Below are 17,979 nucleotides of genomic sequence, written 5' to 3'. Positions count from 1 at the left end.
CACAGCCTCTCCCCAAATCCTGTGGCTTATGTGACCCCTCCCTCACTGCCACTCTGGACACCCCTCAATGTTGATTCAGACCCTGCTGTCCCTCAGCCCAACCCCCGGAGAGGCAGGATCACAGTTCCTCTTGTCCGGCCACATGGCCCTCCACGTGGGGATTCCATGAGGGCGCCATGGGCAGGCTCACACCCCACAGCCTGCCCAATCATGTGTCACACATTTGAGATTTGCCAGTTTAGTGCCCATGTGGCCAGGTCACATGGGAAGCAGACCCAGGCGGACGCTAGAGCAACCCCTGGGGGACTCAAGCAGCTCTAGTCTCTGCCTGGAGACATGGACTGAAACCCCCAACCCGCACCCCCTTCCCCTGTCCAGGCTCCGCTGCTCACAGGACCCCGAGCCCTCACCCTGAGGCAGGGACACAACACCCAGCTTCCTGAGCCCCTGGGGATACCCATCTGCCAAGCCCCTTCCCTGTCCTTCCGCTGGGCCCACTGGACGGCCCAGGGCGCACACTCCCGCACCGGCTCAGGGGGTGGGGGGTGGCCAGGGAGCACCTGGCAGCTTTCGTCTTTCGTGTTTCTCCTGCTTTGGATGATGTGGCCGGCACCTTTCTCGATCCTCTTGGCTGCCGGCTTCCTACAGAAGTGCCTAGGGAGGGCAGCCCGTTCTGGTGGCGCAGGGGCCTGGGGGCGGGGTTGCGGGGGGAGGTGGTGGCCTGAAGTTGCAGCTCCAGAATGACAGCCTCTGGCGGCTGCTGCTGCCCAGTGACGCCAGCCCCACCGGCAGGAAGAAATGAGTCACTCCGCCTGCTCTATGGTCACTGCCCTTCTGGGGACCTCAGCCAGCTCCTCGGAGCCGGAGTGGGACAGGGACCTCAGCCAGCTCCGAGGGGGAGGGGGACGTAGGCTTCTCGCTCAGGACCGCCTGGGCTCCTGTTCCTCTCCTTTGCACGCCTATCAGAAGCCTGTAGAACCTGACTTGCTTCAGAAGGGCCCCATTCCACACACGGTCCCCCCCTCCCCACTCCCTCCCCCGCCCCCGCCCCCCATCTGTGAACATAAATAAACCAGGGGAAGGAACGGGTTTTGGGGTGAGGGCTAAATGCACGGCTCGGGGACATCTCCCGGCCCCTCACACCCCGTGACCCAGGCTGGGGTCTGGCCGCATGAGGCATTCATGTGCCACTAACTGTGGGGGCCTGTGGGGGCCTCTGGGGGCCGGGACCTTTCCAGCTGCAGGTGTAGAAAGATGCCCCGGAGTGCCCGGATGGCCGACTCGAGAGCCGTGTGGATGGCATTGCTCTCAGAGTGAACAGGCTCCACACACCTGGTGGGAAGGTGGGCGCCGGGCTGGGGGCGTGTGGGGTACCCGCTAGCGCAGCGATTGTCCCCCGTGTGCCCGCAACAAAGATCGCAACCTGACTCCAGTCAGGGGCACTGACCTCTTTCCCCTTAGATTGTCAAATCAAGAAAAATGACAACAGCCAACACAACTATAGCCATCCAGTGTGACTGGATCAAAATTATAGCTTTTTGTCAGATCGGCCAAAGATGTATATGTTTTGGTGTAGCGCAGAATTTTAGTATTTGGTTTGTGTGTCATGAGATATCGCTGCTCTAGAGAAAAGAGATGGGCCTCGGGCAGTATGTGCGGGACCCCAATAAATAGCCAGGAATAAGGACGCACAGGGCGCCCCCTCGGGAGGGGTCAGAAGACCAGAGGGGTCGTGGGCTGTGCTGTCCAGTGCGGTAGCCGCAGCTGCGGCCACAGGTGGCTCGCGAAATGTGGAGCCTGAATTAAGAGTAAAAACACACCATATTCTGGAAACTTAGTATTCAAAACTAAGTTCATAATTTCATTAGTAAGTTTAATATCAGTTATATATGTGAGCAATGTGTGGATATATTATAGTATTAAATTATTTTCCTTTGTTTTTTAAAGATATATATTTATTGATTTCAGAGAGGAAGGGAGAGGGAGAGAGAGAGAGAAACATCAATGATGAGAGAGAGTCATTGATCGGCTGCCTCCTGCACACCCCCCACTGGGGACCGAGCCTGCAACCCCCCAACCCCGGTATGTGCCCTTAACCAGAACCCGGGCCCCTTCAGTCCATATCCACTGAGCCAAACCGGCTAGGGTACCTTTTCCTTTTTAAATGTGGCCACATGGAAATCTGAAGTGACACGAGCCATAATGGGCCACTGCTCTAAAGACAGGCTCCAGGTCGTCCTTTGAGAGCGGCCGGGATCTGGGGAGGAGCAGGGGTTCGGGGGGAGGGGGCTCGTTTGAGGTGTCCTCTCCCGGCTGTGACTCATCCTTCTCCCACACAGATCACGGTTACCTTGCAAACCTACATGTAAAGCCATCTTTTCCCGTTTTGCTTATTGAAATAGTGACAAGGACGTGTCTCTTCAAAAAGGACTCACTTGTAGCTGGTTATAAAGTCTTGGGGAGGACCCCCTAAAACACTGCTGTCGGCTGGGTGCCGTCTGCGCGTTTGGACAGTCGGACACCTGGCGTGTGGCCGGAGGCAGAGCCACCTGGGTCGGAAGACCATCCTGAAACTCCCGCCCTGACGACGGCCCTTGGCCCACAGAGGGGGGTCAGGCGGTCGCCTTTTAGGGCTCCCGTCCTCTGGCCTGAGCCAGCACGCAGTGCCTGGAGATCCCCGTTTGTCTGAGCTCCCCCTGCCCCCAGGGCCCGGAGCTGGGTGCTGGGCACACGCCACCCCTGCCCCTCCATTAAGCCGCTCTCCTGGCGCCGCGGGCCCTCCCCTCCTGTGTGGTTGAGAGTCCCCTCGGAGGGCCCCTCGGGTCTGCGTGCCTGCCGGTCACCTCCTGTGTCTTGTTTTCTAGAACTCTCCAAGTCCCAGAACGACATGACCTCGGACAAGCAGCTCCTCAGCACGGGCCCCAGGCCGGGAGCCAGGACGGAGCGGCGCAGCCAGAGTGACACTGCCATCAACGCCACCACCAGGGTACTCCTTTCCTCCAGGGACCCCTTTTCTCTTATAACAAAGCACTGAGCAGTCTGCAGACATAAGCATAGGCGCCTCTGTGGAGGGCTGAGCCACAGGAAGGTCCAAATTCAAGGTCGGTCTGGAAAACAGTTCAGAACAGAGAAGGGCTCAGCCTCGTTCCAAGCGCCTGGGATTCCCAGAGTCGTGTCCCGTCCCCCCCGACCCCCCCGACCCCCCCGACCCCCCCCCCCCGACCGCCCCCCCCCCATGCCCAGCATTGCAGCTCACAAAGGCGGAGCCAGGAGCAGAGCAGCTGCGTAGGTTCTGAATCCCCAGCTCCTAACGCCTTCAGTATACGCCCCGCATAAGGGGCACCAACGAGCTTCCACTGAAGAAAAGGGCTCAGAAGGTGCTTCTGGAAGCACAGACAATGCCCTTCCTCACCTGGGTGGGCGCAGCCTCTCTGATGCTAACTCAGGGGCAAGGGCAAGGGCATACCAGGCCCTGTTCCCGGTGCAAAGCCCTACAGGTGTGTTTCAATTTTCAATCCTTAAAATAGCCCCGTGAGGTCTGTGTTCTCACTGACCCATCAAAGATGAGGCCCCGGCTGGGAGATGCCAGGGGTGTAGGGTGGTGGGAAGGGCAGGCGCAGGGGCCACACCTGCATGTCCGCAGGGGGAGGCACAGCCCCTCGCGGGCCTGCATGTTCCCAGTCCTGACGTCACTGCCTCGGGCGGCTTCCCAGGCATCCCCATGCGTAGCTGGGCTTTTGGATGCTGATAGAACCGGCACTCGCAGCATCCTCCCGCTTCCTGTGCCCCTGGAACAGCCTGCGGGCCATCACGAGGCTGTCGGATGGAGGAGGGAGGAGGCAGCGGAGGGCGTGGCTGCGAGCTCCCGCTGTGTGGACGCTGTCCTGCGAGTGAGTGTCCCACACTCTGACATGCCGACAGCTTCCTGCAGGCGTGCTCTGGCCCCACCTCACAGTGAGGGTCTGGCTGGTTTTCTGTTTGTTTATTTAATCTTCACCCGAGGATACTTTTTCCATTGGTGTGCTGTTTTTTTTGTTTTGTTTTGTTTTGTTTGTTTGGGGTTTTTTAGAGAGGGAAGGGAGGAGAGGGGGAGAGAGAGAAACATCGATGTGAGAGACTCATCGATTGGTGACCTCCCGAAAGCACCCCAACCAGGGCCGGGGATTCAACCGCAACCGAGGTACATGCCCGTGACTGGGAATCAAACCCTCGGCCCTGCACTCCATGTGCTGATGCTCTAACTACTGAGCCACACCGGCCAGGGTGAGGGCACAGATGTTTTAGAGGACAGCTTAGCCAGTGTTCGTCAAGTACGTGCCAGTCAGGGCATGACCTATAAACGCTAAGTAATTACCGGGTTAAACTATGAAGAGTACAGCCTTCCACAGGACACCTGTCAGGCGGCAATCACACAGCCTGGCTGGGAGCTCACGGAAGTGATGCCCACATTTCGTCCCAACACAGGCCCGTGCCCTCCGGGTGAGGGCTGTCGGCGCCCACGGTGCAGGCGGCCACAGCGGGGCAGACACAGGAGCCGCTTTTCTTAAGGCCGCATGTGACTCCGGGAGGCCCGCCAGGTCACTTACATGAGCTGCATGTTCTGAGATGACCCTGCAGAGCCCTCCTGTGAGCTGGGCCGGCTTCTCCAGGAAGTGAACTCTCACCTCTCCTTGAGGCTCCTGCGCAGCCCAGGGGATCTGACTGTCCGTCCTGTTGATGTGTGGGTGACCTATGTGGACCATAAAAGGCGACCCATTAACCAGGAAGGGACGAAACACTCTGTAAGGAGGGGCTATGTCTGAGGAGAGGGCCGAGGACAGCGGTGGGGAGAAGACTTTAGTTCACTCTGTGCACTGGTGCTGTGTGATGTTTCTCATGGACACCTGAAACCTACAGACACCCCCCCCACCCTCGGCCCCGGGCCCTGGCGCCGCCTGCACATCCCCACCTGCTGGCGCCACCTGGAAGGCTGACCAGCCAGAGAAGGGAGGCGGCAGCGCTGGGTTTCAACCATTAAAGCACTTGGTCCTGACACTGAAGGCCAGTGATCTTTCTGACGGCCCCAGAGAGGGCGTCTGCTTTTCAGCTGGGACTTAGCTGGGCTCAGAGCATATATTACTGGGCAAGCCCAGCCTGGGTATTTCTGGCACCCGAGTGAGTGAGTATGTTAAAAGGCCACCCTCAGCCCTGGCCGTGTGGCTCCATGGGCTGGGTGTTCACCAGGAGGTTGCCGGTCCCATTTCCAGTCAAGGGCACGTGCCCTGGTTGTGAGCTTGATCCCCGGTAGGGGGTGTGCAAGAGGCAGCCGATACATGTTTTGCTCTTATATTGATGTTTCTCTTTCTCTCTTCCCCTCCTTCCCTCTTCTCTCTAAAAAATAAAATAAAATAAAATATTCTTAAAAAAGGGGTGGGGGGCAACGCTAGATGCAGTCTTAGAGGCGGCAGAGGGCTGCTCTCCCTTCTCTTATCTGAGGTCAGGAAAATCCCGATCACACGCACTGTGTGGTTCCATCACTCCGTCAAAGCAAGCCTGATGCGTATGGGTCTCTCGGCATAGACCGGTAGACTTGCCTCTGTGCGGGGTGGGCCTCACGCAGGGCAATCATCTCTGTGATCTGCCCCAAACCAGGTAGCTGTGGAAATACATTACAGAGTCACTGTGGGGGCCGGGGGGCCGGTCTCAACATGCTGACGGGCTGCTCTCGGGGCCTTGGTGCCTTTCAGAAGGTGCTGCCTGACAAACGCACCCGCGTCCTTCAGAACTTACTGGGCCGGAGGTGACACCGCGCGTCAAGGTGGATTCCTCAGTCAATCAAAATAGGCGGATCTTCAGAATAGGACCAACTTTCTAATAATTTCAAATATATGCATCTGCACGGATGCTTCATCACCGGCTTCCCAGGACCCGGACCTGGAAGCCAGCCGTCCAACCCACAGGCATAGTCCCACTGACGCCCAGGCCCGCCCTGCTGGCATCGGCCCTCCCCCTCCTCTGTCCGTGGACGTGGCTCCTGCCTCCATGTCCGTCGCGTGTCTACTTCCTGCTGGCTAGGGAGACCTCGGAGGACAGCCTCTGCATGTCCTCCCCCTTCCCCTTCCCCTTCCCGCTCCTCCTCTCTCTGCCCCCAGGACGCAGGGTGGTGGGTTGGACGTGGTGTTACTTGACACAGGTCTGATGCAATCGAGTTGATGTTCCGGGGGTTGAGGGCAAAAACAGTAATTTGGAGGTAATCTCTTTCTTCATTTGTTCTGTAAATTCTCACTTAGCTTTTCATTCCTGAAAGTTATGACTGTGGTGTGACTGTGGTATTTTCAAGTTCTACTTCTAAAAAAAAAGTCTCGATTCAGAAACCTTTGCATCTTCAGCTAGACGAGTTTCCCCATCTGCCCACTGTGTTCATTGTTCTGTCCTCACACTGTCCAGTGGACCGTCCCAGCCACGGCCTCACGTGGCTCCAAAGCATGTGGAATGTGTCCAGGACAGCCAAGGAGCTGAATTTAATAATTTTATTTGATATCAATTAGTTAGAACTTGGATTTAAATAGCCACATGTGGCTAGTGGCTACCATATTGGAGAGCTTAGCTGTATCCATTATAAAAGTACCCACTTTTCATAGAGTGGTCATGTAAGATTTAGAGATATATTTTGATTTTTCCCTTTCTTCTGAGTTAAAACTCTGCCTGGCCAGTGAATATCACATTTCATGTGATTAAATGCCAGGGTCACTACGAAGGCCATTTCTTTAAGACTTTCACTAACCCCTAGTAACCCAAGGCTTGGTGATGTCCGCTCAGGGCTGCGTGTGTGTGTGTGTGTGTGTGTGTGTGCGCGCGCGCAGGCATTTGCCCAACCAGGAGTGCGCCTGCTGGGGTTTGCCCATTACGGCCATTGGTCATAGATGCGGGCTGTACTCGTCGAAGTCGCCACATTTGAACGAAAGTGAACTGGGATGCGGACGCCGTGCTTAATCCTGTGTTTCCTTTTCCAGAAGGTCAGCGCGCCCGACATCCTGATGCCGCTCAGCCAGGAGAGTCCCAAACGCTCTACCAACGCTGTTTCCAAGCAAGGAGGTCTCTCAGCACCCCCAGCGCCCAGCACTCCATTCTCAGGAGGCTCGAGGCGGGTGAGTCTCTGTCTGATCGCGTTGACACGGGGCGTGGTTGCCGTCAGCACGTGGAACTGGTTCGGTCGGCCAGGGTGGGAGCGAGCGCTGTTTGTGGAATGAACTGGAGCAGAGATGGCGCCTGGAGGTCCTGTCGACTTAGGGAGCTGGGGGAAGCCTCCCTCTCGCTGATGGCGTTTCTTTCTTACGTCATCTCAGGATGAACATGTTTACATAGACAGAGAGGAATTAGTAACATATACTGGTGTCTTCAGATGAGAAGTTTTCCATTTCGATGAAGTTTAATTTATCAAATTTTTCTTTTATGGCTGTTTCTCTGTCTTGGCTACTCACAAATTGTAGACATATTCTCCTACGTTTTCTTCTAGAAGCGTTACAGAGCTTAGCTTTTATGGACAGGTCTTGATCCAACTCACTCGTTGTGAATGGTGTAAGGCAGTGGTCGGCAAACCGCGGCTCATGAGCCACATGCGGCTCTTTGGCCTCTTGAGTGTGGCTCTTCCACAAAATACCACGTGCGGGCGCGCACATAAAGTGCAAAGTTGACTTAAAACTTTAGTAAAGTTTATTAAGTTAATTTTAGGGAATGGATGAGGGGTCCTGAGGCCTCAAGTACAGTCGAAGCCTTTTAATTAGCTAACTGATCTGAAATAATCATGAAAACTTTCAAACTTCAAAGTCCTCATCTAGGAAATGAGTATCAAAGTTGTTCTTTTTTTAAAAAATATGTTTTTATTGATTTTTTAGAGAGTGGAAGGGAGAGGGATAGAGAGAGAGAGAGAAACATCGATGAGAGAAATACAATCCATCAGCTACCTCCTGCGAGGCCCCTACTGGGGATCGAGCTTGTGCCTGACCCGGAATCAAACTGGTGGCCTCTTGGTTCCAGGGTGGACGCTCAGCTGCTGAGCACCCCCGGCCAGCCGGGCGGAGTTGCTCTTCTTACTTCACTGGATTGCTTGGAGAATGAAATGAAAGCAGGGATTCCGTGCGTGATACTGTGGTTAAGAACTCAGCTTCTAGAAACCAAGCTCTAGGGTCACATTCCAACTCCTTCTGGAACTGATCCAAAATGCTGCGCCCTGTCTGGGGAGAAGGCCCACGTCTGCATCCAGTTCCCAAACGCGCCTGTGCGTCCACGCTGGACAAGGGCCTCAGTGCTCTCAAACGCAGATGCGGTTCACACAGTCCTCTGGCGGGTCCCTCCCAACTCCTGCTGAGGGCAGTCGCCTGCTGGGACACACAGGGGTCGCGTTTGGCTGCCGGGCTTGGCCCTCTGCGTCTTGGATGCCCCCAGGCTGTGAGCTGGGGTGGCCCTGCCAGGGCATTTCAGCTGCTTGTGTTGGAGGACGCTCAGCGCCTTCAGGACCAGGCGTTATTTATACTTGAGAATAATTCAGAAAGATCCAGGCACTGAGGAAACACATCTCTGAGGGCCAGGGAGGCAAGAGCCGCTCTAGAATGTTCTCTCCTGGGGTGGCAGCTGTGTGGATGGAGACAGGGAGACACAGGGTGGCTTTTTGAGGTGACGAGAGACCCTGGGAATACAGCCAGCTTGGGCCTGTTAAGCCGATCCCCAAGGCTAAACCTTCCCAGAGAGCCAAGGGGCAGCTCTCAGCTCTCCCTGAACTGCCCAGGCCCCATCAGACAGGCCTCTGAGCTCCTCCCTGGGCCAGAGCCACGGCTCTCTATGCCCGGAAACCCACACACAGGCAGAGACCCACCCACAATGGCCGCTCAACTACACGGGCCTCTCGCTGGCCCTGGACGGAGTCAGACTCACGCCTGCTCTGGGGCGTTTCTGGGGCTGTGCTCTCTCCCAGGCACCAAGCTCCTTCACTCCCTTCCTCCAAGTCCTCGCTCCAAGGTCACCTTCGCGGGAGGTCAGCCCCCTGCTCTCCCCTGTCCTCACCTGCTCCCCACTCACATTCTTATCACCTTCCACAGCTGGCAGCTGGCTTACCTGGTGTTTACTATCTGTCGTAATTGCCAAGTGCCAGAGCAGTGCCTGGCCCTTCAATGGCACCCAGTAAATATCTGTGGGAAAGGTGCATTCATCCTCATCGGAGCTGCCATTTACTGAAAGCCCACTATGTGCTGACTACTGAGCTAGGTGCTCCACCTCCCTGTCCTCTCACAGCATCTCCTCGATGGGTGCCATTATCATGCACGAACGGGAAACTGAGGCTCTCAGAGGGGACCTGCAGAACGCTGAGTCGACCCCCAGGGGCCGTGTGAGTCGGAGCCAGGCTTTTAGTGCGACCCCATGGGATTGCTTGGCCTCTGAAACCCAGTGGTTTTCCTGAGCCCACCTCCTGGCCCAGCTGACAGGCCGTCGGCTCCACGGCCGCCGTCTGAGCCACTGCGATCGCGCCCTTGGCTGCTCTTGGCGATCAGCACTGAGGTTTTCAGTGTAGCTGTGGGTTCTGGTGGCGCCTTGGCTTTTGTCAAAGACAAGGGCATCGGGCCTGGCTCGCAGTCACAGTAGATAAATTGTGACCTTCAGAGAAAGTGCCGAGTGCTCCCTCTCCTTTGCGGCCTCCTGGCTGTCGAGTGTGGCTTCATTCGGTCTTGCAGCCCTGCCCTGCGCCCACATGGACAAAGGTCGCAAAGGGGAGGGATGGCGAGTCAGGCTCACCTCACCGCGCTCCTCGTCTCCACAGCCACCCGGACCCTTGTTTCCAGCTGACGCGGTGGCTCTGCGATACCTTCAAGCTGTGCCTGTGGTTCATTCCGAGTTCCATTTGCTCCTGTCAGAAGGGTGGGTTAATACGATTCAGCCTGGCAGCCCACGTGGCGCATGCAATGGTGCCAGTTTCATTATCAGAAGTTCTCAGCACCTCCGTCCGCCCACCGGGCATCTCCGAAGCTGCTGACGCCTGGGCCAAGCTTCCCAGCCATTAGCCTCCATCTTCTCGCTGTCGTCCTCGCTGTCCCCGCCCTCACCACGCATGCCTTGTAGAGTCTGGACATTTTTAAGTTGTTTTCCATTGGAACGGTGGTGTGGGTGTTGGCAGGCGGCCTTTTTGAGAGCCAGAGGCTGGGTGTGGCGGAGTTGGTTTGTTCTTGGCGTCAGTTAGCTCAGGCTCGGGCCCTCTAATGAGTTGGTTTGGTTTTTATCTCTCTCTGGTGTGAGAGAGAAAGCCCAGGCTTGCTTCTCAGTTTCTCCCCAGGGTGTTGCACAGTGTGGAGGAGCTACCTGGGAATTCGGAGAGGAAAGCCGTTAGAGCTCCCTGTCTCAGAGTCAGCGCTGAGACTGGCTGCATGCAAAGGGCGGCAAGTATCTAAGCACATGCAGTGGTGATGAGGCAGTTTGCTTTGTGTTCTAGGCACAGGCGTCCCATTCCATGCAGCTCACCTGCATCATCTCAGCTCCCAGGGCCCTAACGTAGGATGGGGTTTGGTGTTCATGTAGGTGCCCAAAAGAATGCAAACTTAATGGATGGTTGTCTTCGACTCATACCTTCCATGCTGTGTTCCACTCGTCCTCGCCACAACCCTGGGAGACCAGTATTAATTTTTCCATTCGGACTTTGACACGGCTAATGAGTGGCAGAACCAGCAGGTGCATCCAAATCTCTCTTTCCCTCCCGCCCCCCCCCCCCCCGCCTACGGCACTGAGCCCCACACTGTGCTGCTTTTTCCTTGGCTGTTCCTGCCATGGACACATTGTCTGTCCTCTGAGAGTTATCTTTGCAGAATCACACAGGGGATAGTCCGCTTTAGCCCCCACGATTTGTGTTAAAGAATAAGACTCTGTAACCTTTGTTGCTAGGCAAAGACCAGATCTGGGCAGGACCGGAGCTTCTGAGGGTTCCCCATCCCCTTCAAACAGAATCTGTGGTGACTTATTTTGGCAGAGAACAAACTCTAGCTGTTAACTTCATGTGAGTCAGGATGCAAGGTCCGTGTGAATCTCGATTTACCTGATATCTTGAAATCAGAACTTCGAAAGAATTGATGAACTGTGAGGTAATTTATTTTATTTCTCATTTTTATTTCAGGGAAGTTTAATCAGCATTAATAGCACTTGCACGGAGATTGGCAATTTTGACAACGCTGATGTCACTGGAGAGATAGAATTTGCCATTCGCTATTGCTTCGAAACCCGTTCTTTGGAAATATGCATCCAGGCCTGCAAGAACCTTGCTTATGGAGAGGAGAGGAAGAAGAAGTGCAACCCGTGAGTTCCTTTGTCTGCGTTTTGACGTAAGATGACGGGCATATTAATTCTGAAGTTTACATGGAAAGTCCAAAATAGCCAACACAATTGTAATGAAAAGAACAAAAGGTAAAAAGACACACGTCAAGAGCCACTGTAAAGTTCCAGTAACCCCGACAGTGTGTGCTGGTGGGAGGCCAGATAAGCAGGTTGGTAGAGCAGAATCAGAAGTCCAGACACAGGCCTGAGCATCTACGGGAAGTCACACCATCAAGGGGCTACTAGAAATCAATGCATAAATGGTGTTGGAAAATTTGACTTTCCATATAGGAAAAATAAAATTAAAATCCTGTCTCACACAATCTGTAAACAGATTACATTTCTCTCCGACTGATAGATATGAAATGGTGTCATGTTATTTTAACATGCATTTCCTTGATGAGTAACAAAGATTAGCAACTATTTATGTACCATCAGCCACTCAGGGCTTCCCGTCCGTGAACTTCCTGTCATCTGAATGATGGCCGAGTAGGAAGCATCAGGAATCCCTCTCCCCACACAGACAATAACTGCACTGGCCGGATCTGTCTGATGCAACTGTTTTGTAACTGGAGTCTTTGAAGGCTTGCACCTTGCAGCAGAAGGCTTCCATGGTTAACTGGAGTTCGCCTCAGTCAATGCCAGCTCTCAGCGCAGTAGCAGCCACCCATCCTGCACCTCCAGCCCCGCGGCGGGCAGCTGCGCACGTGTTCCTAGAGCAGCTTGCACTCCGCTTTCGGGAGCCAGGGTGGGCGAAAGGATCCTGTCCTCCAGAGATCAGGGACCTGTTCTCTGATTGCTGGTTGCTGCTTCTGACCACAGAGGTGCAGACAGAGAGGCATACGGCCATTGTTGCTTCATCTCCTCCCAGAGTTGCACTGTCTCCCCCTCTGGCTGATGTAACTTCCAGGGTTTGTAAGGGCCAGTGCCTTATTGGTCTCCCTTTTTCATTTTTTTTTCCCCCCACTTGGAAGCCAGACACTACAGACTAGGACATTCACAAGTAACTGCATCACAAGAAAAATTAGAAAATAAACATGCATGCTCCGGGAAAGGTACAGGCTCAGAAAAAAAGCCTGAGTTTACATCTCAGGCTTATCTTTGGCACAGGATCAATAAACAAAATAACAAAAGACAGACAGCCTTGGGGAGGGGGAGAATCTGATTTCCAGAGTTAACACATTATTAGACACAAATGTCCAGTATTCCACAAAAATAACAAGACACAGAAACAAACAGGAAAGTATGGCTCACTCAAAGGGAAGTAATAAATCAACAGAAACTGTCCCTAAAAAAGATCTGAGGACAGGCTTACTAAACAAAGACTTTACAACATTATCTTAAAGATGCTCAAAGAACTAGAAGGAGATGTGGAGGAAGTCAAGAAAATGATGTGTGAACAAAGTAGAAATATCAATAAAGAGAGGGAGAACCTAAATAGAAACCAAAAAGAAATTCTGCAGCTGAAAACTCCAAATGAAAAATTCACTGGCGAGATTTGAAGGCAGATATGAGAAGATGGAAGAAGGGAGCAGTAAATTTAAAGAAAGGTCAACAGAAATTATTGGGTTTGAGGAAAAGAAAGAAAAAAGATGGAAGAAAAGCAAACAGAACCTAAGGGACCTGAGGGCCACCATCAAGTGGACCAACATCTCATGAGGGAGTCTCAGAAGAAGAGAGAGAGCAAGGGGCAGAGAGAATATTTGAAGAAGTAGCTAAAAACTTCCCAAATTTGATGAAATTCATGAATATAAACATCAAAGAAGCCCACTGAACTCCAAGTAAGATGAACTCAAAGTGACTCACCCTGAGACATAGTATTAACAAACTCTTGAACGACAAAGAGAATCTTGAAAGCAGCAAGAAAGAAGCAAATCCTCAAAATCTTCAGCAGATTTCTCATCAGAAACTTGACAGGCCAGCAGGCCAATGTATTCAAAGTGCTAATCTCTATATATAAAAGCCTAAGTGACCATCCAACTGTTCGACCCTCCCATCGGTAGCTATGACATGCAATGACCACCAGGGGGAAGATGCTGTGACTGGTAGCTATGACACACACTGACCACCAGAGGGTAGACACTCAATGCAGGAGCTGCCGAGCTGCGATGACTTGGCAGCTACGGTTCTCAGATGATGCACCCAGAGCCAGAGAGGAGGGAGCCCAATCCTGGGGTGCGTCACCCAAGGACCACCCTCTCGCAATCTGGGACCTGTTGGGGGATGTTGGAGAGCTGGTTTTGGCCTGATCCCCAACGGCCAGGCCGAGGGACCCCATTGGTGCACAAATCCATGCACTGGGCCTTTAGTATATAATAAGTACCTCCTTGTTAGTAATTACTTTACATGTGCATGAATCATACTCTCCAATCAAAAGACAGAAATCGGCAGAGTGGGTAAAAACATAGGATCCAACCATATGTCATCTATAAGAGACTCACTGTAGATCCAACAAATAGAAGATATTCCATGCAGATAGTAACCAAAGAGAACAGGGGTGGCTATACTAGTATCAAACAAAGTTAAATCAACAAGGTTACAAAGGATAGAGGACATTATCCTATATAATAAAAACCTAATATGCTAAGGGTCCTGTCGTCCATTTGTCTATTCAACCAATCAAAGCGTAATATGCTAATGATACACTAAGGCCGCTCAACCGCTCGCTATGATGTGCACTGACCACCAAGGGGCAGATGCTCCGACTGGTAGGTTAGCTTGCTGCTGGAGTCCGGCCGATTGGGACTGAGCGAGAGGGGCTGGACATGCCCTGGAGCCCTCCCACGGTCCCTCCCCGGCTGGCCAGCCTCCCGCATCCCTCCCCGGTCCTGATTGTGCACCAGTGGGGTTCCTCGCCCTGGCCTGCACCCTCTCACAATCCAGGACCCCTCGGGGGATGTTAGCCGGTTTCGGCCCTATCCTGCAGGCCAGGCCGAGGGACCCCACTGATGCACGAATTTGTGCACTGGGCCTCTAGTATACTAATAAAAGGTGTAATGCAGCAAGAAGATATAAAAAGTATAAATGTCTATGCACCTAAGAACAGCCCATGAAGACATATGAAGCAAAAAACTGACAGAGTTGAAGGGAGGAGTGGACGGTTCCACAGTAATCCTTGGAGATGTCCATCCTCCGCTCTCAGAACAGAACAACCTGCCAGAAGAACAGTGAGGAAACAGGACTGAACATCATAAGCCAGTCAGATGCATGGTGTGATTTTATTTCAGTCCTTTAAGCTGCGCAGGTGTGTCTCATACACCCCCTTCCATGTGTGTGGGATCTGATGATGATCAAGTTAAAAGTGAACAGTGAGGATCGGTGCCCGCGACCTGGAGTACTTTCCCAAGAACTCTGATTGACAGGGAAGAAGAGGCGGAGCCTGGAGCTCCAGGGGGACCCAGATGAAGGGAGGGCGACTGCTCTTTGCTTTGGGGAAGTTGAGCCTGTTCCTAGCCTGTGCGAATAGGTGCCTGGTTAAGGGGGGTCATTGCCATGGACAAAGCTGCCAGAGGAGCCAGGGAGGAAAGTTCCAGACCTGGGTAGAGGGACCGGCCTAGAACAGGGTTTCAGGCGGGGCAGAGGGCTGGTGGAGGTGGCCTGTCACGCTGCCCCGCCAGCTACGCTGCAGCCCCGAGTCCACAGAGGGCTGGTCCGAAAGTCAGGAGGACAGGCTGGAGGCCAAACAAGGGAAGAGCCAAGTGTAAGGCACACATTTCCCATTTCCACTTTTCTGTGGGGCGGGGGGTTGGATGGAGTGACAGGTGGGGAGGACAATTGGCTCGTGGCCTCTGCATCCAGAGTCCAGGAGTTTGCCCCCCGGGAGCCCCCCCTCCCCCAGAGCCTGCAGGTGGCACCCACCCAGACCCATTCCAGGGGCGATGGCCGCAGACTGTGTAAACAGAAGCGGCATCCCCAGCATGGCATTGCTCACTGTCCGTGGTGGCCCCTGACCCCTTCCTATCAACGCCCAACTCAGCAGCAGGCAGGGCAAAGACTCCCTGCTCCCGCCTCGCCCAGCCTCACCCCGAGCCTCACCCGCCCTGTCTCCTCCAGGTACGTGAAGACCTACCTGCTGCCTGACAGGTCGGCCCAGGGCAAACGCAAGACGGGCGTCCAGAGGAACACGGTGGACCCGACCTTCCAGGAGACCTTGAAGGTACTCCCGGGACAGACGCTCCCCTGCGGGGTCTCCCCGCCCTGGGCGGGCGCAGGGTCAGAGTCCACGACGGCTCCTCCACACCCTGAGTCCGTCGAACAGGAGTGCAGACACTGCGGATGCCCACGGGGCTGGCAGTCGGGGCACGGCTCGGTCACCCTTCAGCCTGGGCGGGAGAAGGGCAGAGTCCTCAGGACTGTCCAAGAATGATTTCCGAGAAAATGGTCGAAAAGAACCTGGCTGCCCCTGAGCTTTTAACCAGGTCGTCCTGGCGAGTTTCTGTAACTCTCGGAGCGTTCGCAGGCCGGCGCCTGTACCCTCAGCGACTGGCTCACCGGCTGCAAAAGTGCCCGTTATTGCAATATCTGGAAACCCAGCGTTCTTCTTCTCTTAAGAAACAACACCTATAGAGGAGTTGTTCGGGTTTTCACCTTCCTCGGTGCTAAACATGATTTGTGTTTAGGGCAGGGGTGGGGGAGACTCCTCAGCGGGGGTGAGGAGGGAGAGGGGGTGATGTGTGAGGTACGCAGGTTAAGTGTGGGAGGCCCCGCACCTAAGGACAGTCCAGACTCACGGAAAGTATCCATGGAGGCTGAGAAGCCCCCGGACCCCGGGTGCCAGGACTGGAAAGGGGAGGGCTTGGCTTGGCTTCCTGCTGAGAAGGGGCATTTGTCAACTCCCAGCGAGCGCCATCCGGCAGCTGGCACAAAGTCCCGTCTGTTAAATATTCATGCTGCTGCTTTCTGTGCCCCTGCTGTGGCCATGTGCTTTATGTACCCCCTGAGCTAAGGGTTAGACTCCCATCTACCAATGGGGAAACTGAGGCTTATTGAACCCACAGTGGACTAGTCGTCCTTCTCAAAACTGATGTGCACAGAGGTCCTCAAGGGACTGCAGAGAAAAGCAGGCTGTGACTCAGCAGGTGTGGGCGGGGCCTGAGATGCTGCTGCCGGGACGCTCCTAGCCAATCCCAGGAGACTGGTCTTCAGATGGCTTTGCAAAGATCTGTTTCCTCACACATTCCCAAGTCAACATCTAAAACTGCTTCTCCGTTTCACTCAGGTGTTTTTTGCTAAAGAGAGGTAGATGCGTATTTTACATTTTATGAAATGATATCAAATTGAGGATGGACTACATTTTAGATACATATTTAATTGTGTAATTTGATTTTTAAAGTTTAACTTGTTTAAAATGCATGCAGAATCTCAGAGAATCACCTAACGTTTTATGCGTTGGTTTTACCCAGCATATTGTGAATGCTCCGGTGGTGCCGGAAAGCTTCCAGGGGACATTGAAAAGAATCAGTGTCCCTAATCTAGTCTAATTCAGAGCATCCGGACACAGTCTTTACAGAAATGCGTGGAGAAGCTGAGAGATCATGAAGAGTTCTGCAGAAATCAGTATTTCCAATTACCATTCGTTTAGCACACGGGGGGGGGGGGGGGGGGCGGGGGAGGGGAGGGGGGGCGGGGGTCGCACATCCTGGGGCCAGGGGCCAGATCCGGGGTGTAGGAGCCGCCTTCCGCCAGATTTGAGGAATGTGCCATGACAATTGAGGCTCTAGAACAGTGATGGCGAACCTTTTGAGCTCGGCCTGTCAGCATTTTGAAAAACCCTAACTTAACTCTGGTGCCGTGGCACATATAGAAATTTTTTGATATTTGCAACCATAGTAAAACAAAGAATTATATTTTTGATATTTATTTTATATATTTAAGTGCCATTTAACAAAGAAAAATCAACCAAAAAAATGAGTTCGCGTGTCACCTCTGACACGCGTGTCATAGGTTCGCCATCACTGCTCTAGAAGTTGAGGCAGCTGCAGGTGTCCGTGTGGCACGTGGGCACGCCCAGGAAACCTTGGGCCCAGGTGACTGTGCGCACGGGCCAGGCTGTTAAACAGCAGCGTTCGCCCTGGCCACGTGCTCAGGTGGTGGGAGCAGCATCCCAGTGCGCCCAGGTTGCAGGTTTGCCCTGGAGGGCAGGCTGACCTCTCTGTTCCGTCCGCAGTACCAGGTGGAGCTCGCCCAGCTGGTGACCCGGCGGCTGCAGGTGTCCGTGTGGCACATGGGCACGCTCACCCGGAGGGTGTTCCTTGGAGAAGTGATCGTCCCTCTGGCCACGTGGGACTTTGAAGACAGCACCACACGGTCCTTGCGCTGGTACCCCCCTGCGGGCCAAGTGAAGTCTGGTCGGGACTGGGGCCCCCTCCCACCGGGAGCGCTTTTCCGAGGGATCCAAGAAGAGAGTCCCCCCCCCCCCCCAGGAAACCTTGGGCCCAGGTGACTGTGCACACGGGCCAGGCGGTTAAACAGCAGCCCTGGCCGCGTGCGCAGGCGGGGGGAGCAGCGTCCCAGTGCGCCCAGGTTGCAGGTTTGATTCCCGGTCGGCGCACATACAAGTCTCAGCCAATGAGCATAACTAAGTGGAACAACAATTCTCTCTCCCTCTTTCTCTCACATCAATACATTTAAAATAAAGTAAACAGCAGCTTT

The 17,979-nt window shown here is 54.0% G+C and overlaps 1 protein-coding gene across 3 annotated transcripts in view; it reads left to right on the top strand.

Moving 5' to 3' along the window:
- Window positions 1-17,979, top strand: part of SYTL3 (synaptotagmin like 3) — a 44,769-nt gene extending 26,790 nt beyond the window's left edge. For all 3 annotated transcript variants that reach the window (XM_070419178.1, XM_070419177.1, XM_070419176.1), the window contains 5 exons: window positions 2,865-2,986; window positions 6,993-7,127; window positions 11,132-11,310; window positions 15,382-15,484; window positions 17,495-17,979. In XM_070419178.1, the coding sequence (XP_070275279.1) occupies window positions 2,865-2,986; window positions 6,993-7,127; window positions 11,132-11,310; window positions 15,382-15,484; window positions 17,495-17,770 (815 nt within the window). In that variant the 3' untranslated portion in view covers window positions 17,771-17,979. The remainder of the gene's footprint in view (window positions 1-2,864; window positions 2,987-6,992; window positions 7,128-11,131; window positions 11,311-15,381; window positions 15,485-17,494) is intronic.

Source organism: Myotis yumanensis, unplaced genomic scaffold, assembly GCF_028538775.1.
Source record: "Myotis yumanensis isolate MYYU_CA2020_CCGP unplaced genomic scaffold, mMyoYum1.0.hap1 SCAF_6, whole genome shotgun sequence".
NCBI lineage: Eukaryota > Metazoa > Chordata > Mammalia > Chiroptera > Vespertilionidae > Myotis > Myotis yumanensis.
Note: the sequence above shows the minus strand (reverse complement) of the source record. Positions and strands in the feature narration are given on the sequence as shown.